The 1,736-nt window shown below is 64.9% G+C and overlaps 1 protein-coding gene across 1 annotated transcript; it reads left to right on the top strand.

Moving 5' to 3' along the window:
* Positions 1-707: 707 nt before the first annotated feature.
* Positions 708-1,496, top strand: CHLNCDRAFT_136274 (hypothetical protein; the record flags this gene model as incomplete). The annotated part of the gene is made up of 3 exons (XM_005842642.1): positions 708-898; positions 1,118-1,280; positions 1,425-1,496. 3 exons carry the CDS (start codon positions 708-710, stop codon positions 1,494-1,496), a joined length of 426 nt encoding a protein of 141 aa, XP_005842699.1.
* Between the last annotated feature and the right edge of the window lie 240 nt (positions 1,497-1,736).

Below are 1,736 nucleotides of genomic sequence, written 5' to 3'. Positions count from 1 at the left end.
GGCGTGCCACAACGGGGTCCCTTGTGCAGATGATGGTGGGTGTATAAGACTGGATGGATTCAAGATGTGGGGAATGGACGAAGCGATTGCTGCGCAGTGACCTGGCGGCGGCGGGACGCCGCCATCAACAGGCATTCTCCTTCATCTTGCGCTTCGGCGACCACATTTTGCGACCGCGACACCGTGTGCCACTTTAGTAACTCCCGGCGGAGCCCCACAGCTTTCCTGGTGCTCGCTGAGGGGACGGAAACACCGGTTGGAGCGGACAAGCGGCGGGCCGCCTCGGGACGTCGCAACAGCTTTGGCAGTTCTCGCCAAGCGCTGCGCCAACGGTGTCGCTGCTCCGCCATCTGCGTCTCTGCTGGCGGACTTTTTCCCGGCGCCACACAACTTCCCCTGCCAGTGTTGGTCCCGTGGGACTGGTAGCAGATCGTCTGACAGGAAGCGTGGGGGAGCTGGGACCAGGCAGTTCTGGGGTGAGCGGCATGTGCGGCATGTCTGTGGGGCGGCTAGCGGTGTTTCTGCTGCACTGCTCTCCCTGCCCTCCTTCTCTGCACATTTTGCTGCCGCGGAGTCCTTGATGTTGGTATCGTTTCGTGCCTGCAGTCCCAGGAGCCACGAATCGGGTCGCTGGCGGCGGCGGCTGGCGGCGCCAGACGACCACCTCTGGGCGGCGCTCGCCTTGAGCCGGGCAGACGAGCGGCGGCATGAGCAACGACAGCGATCCCAGCGCGGGGGAGCAGATATGGTCGTGCACCACGGGCTCCGGCGGCGTGGTTGACTCCAACAGCAACTGCTACAACACCACCATCGATGCCTCCCAGATCGTGTTTGGCCTTGCCATCAACTCAGCCATCGGCATCCTCTGCTACATCGGCTTTGTGCTGTGGCGCGGAGAGTGCGTGAGGCCGGCAGCAGCGGCAGCGGCAGCAGCAGCAGCTCCTCCGAGGGGCGGTTAGCAGAACTGGCTGCAGCGCTGCTTCACTTGGCTGTAGCGACGGGCCGAGCCTAGGCACAGCAACCAGCACCTTGGCCTGGGATAGTGTTCTGCTCGCTGAGTCGCGTGCTTCCCTTGCCTGAGCCATCTGCTTCTCCAACCCTCCGGCCGTCTGTGCAGGTTCAGAGTCTACTTCAACCGCTTGGTTAGCACGGCGGTGCCCGAGGCGCAGCGCCCGCCCCCGCTGAAGCTGGGCGGGCACCACCACCTCTGGAGCTGGCTCATCCCTGTGTTCAAGCTGTCGGATGGGGCACTGCTGGAATCCGCGGGCCTGGACGCCCTGGTGGGTTGGCAGGCGAATGGCCGGGCTGACGGCAGAATGGCCAGCTGTGGGGCGGCGGGCAGGGCGCTGCCATGCATCAACTTGTGCCTCGAGGCATGAGATGGCTGCCACACGCTGCTCCCTCTTACGCCGGCTGCACCGCAGGTTGCGCAGCGCATCCTGGGCTTTGGCTGCCTGGCACTGCTGCCGCTCACCATCCTGGGTGTGGGAGTGTGAGTGCCCGTCGCCTGCGGATGCCCCGTATGGTGTGCCTAGTCTGCAGCTCGGGGGATCGCTTGCCGAGCATCCCAGCGGCATCATGGCCCGCCGTCCTTTGCCTCGCACGAAGCGCCTCCTCCCTCCCGATGCTGCCGCCCTTTGCAGCCTGATCCCCGTCAACTACACCAGCTACGTGCCCGCCACCCAGACCAGCTCCTTCACCGACGGCAACACCACCACCAACTCAACCACCTCCAT

This window comes from Chlorella variabilis, assembly GCF_000147415.1.
Source record: "Chlorella variabilis unplaced genomic scaffold CHLNCscaffold_158, whole genome shotgun sequence".
Taxonomy (NCBI): Eukaryota; Viridiplantae; Chlorophyta; class Trebouxiophyceae; order Chlorellales; family Chlorellaceae; genus Chlorella; species Chlorella variabilis.
Note: the sequence above shows the minus strand (reverse complement) of the source record. Positions and strands in the feature narration are given on the sequence as shown.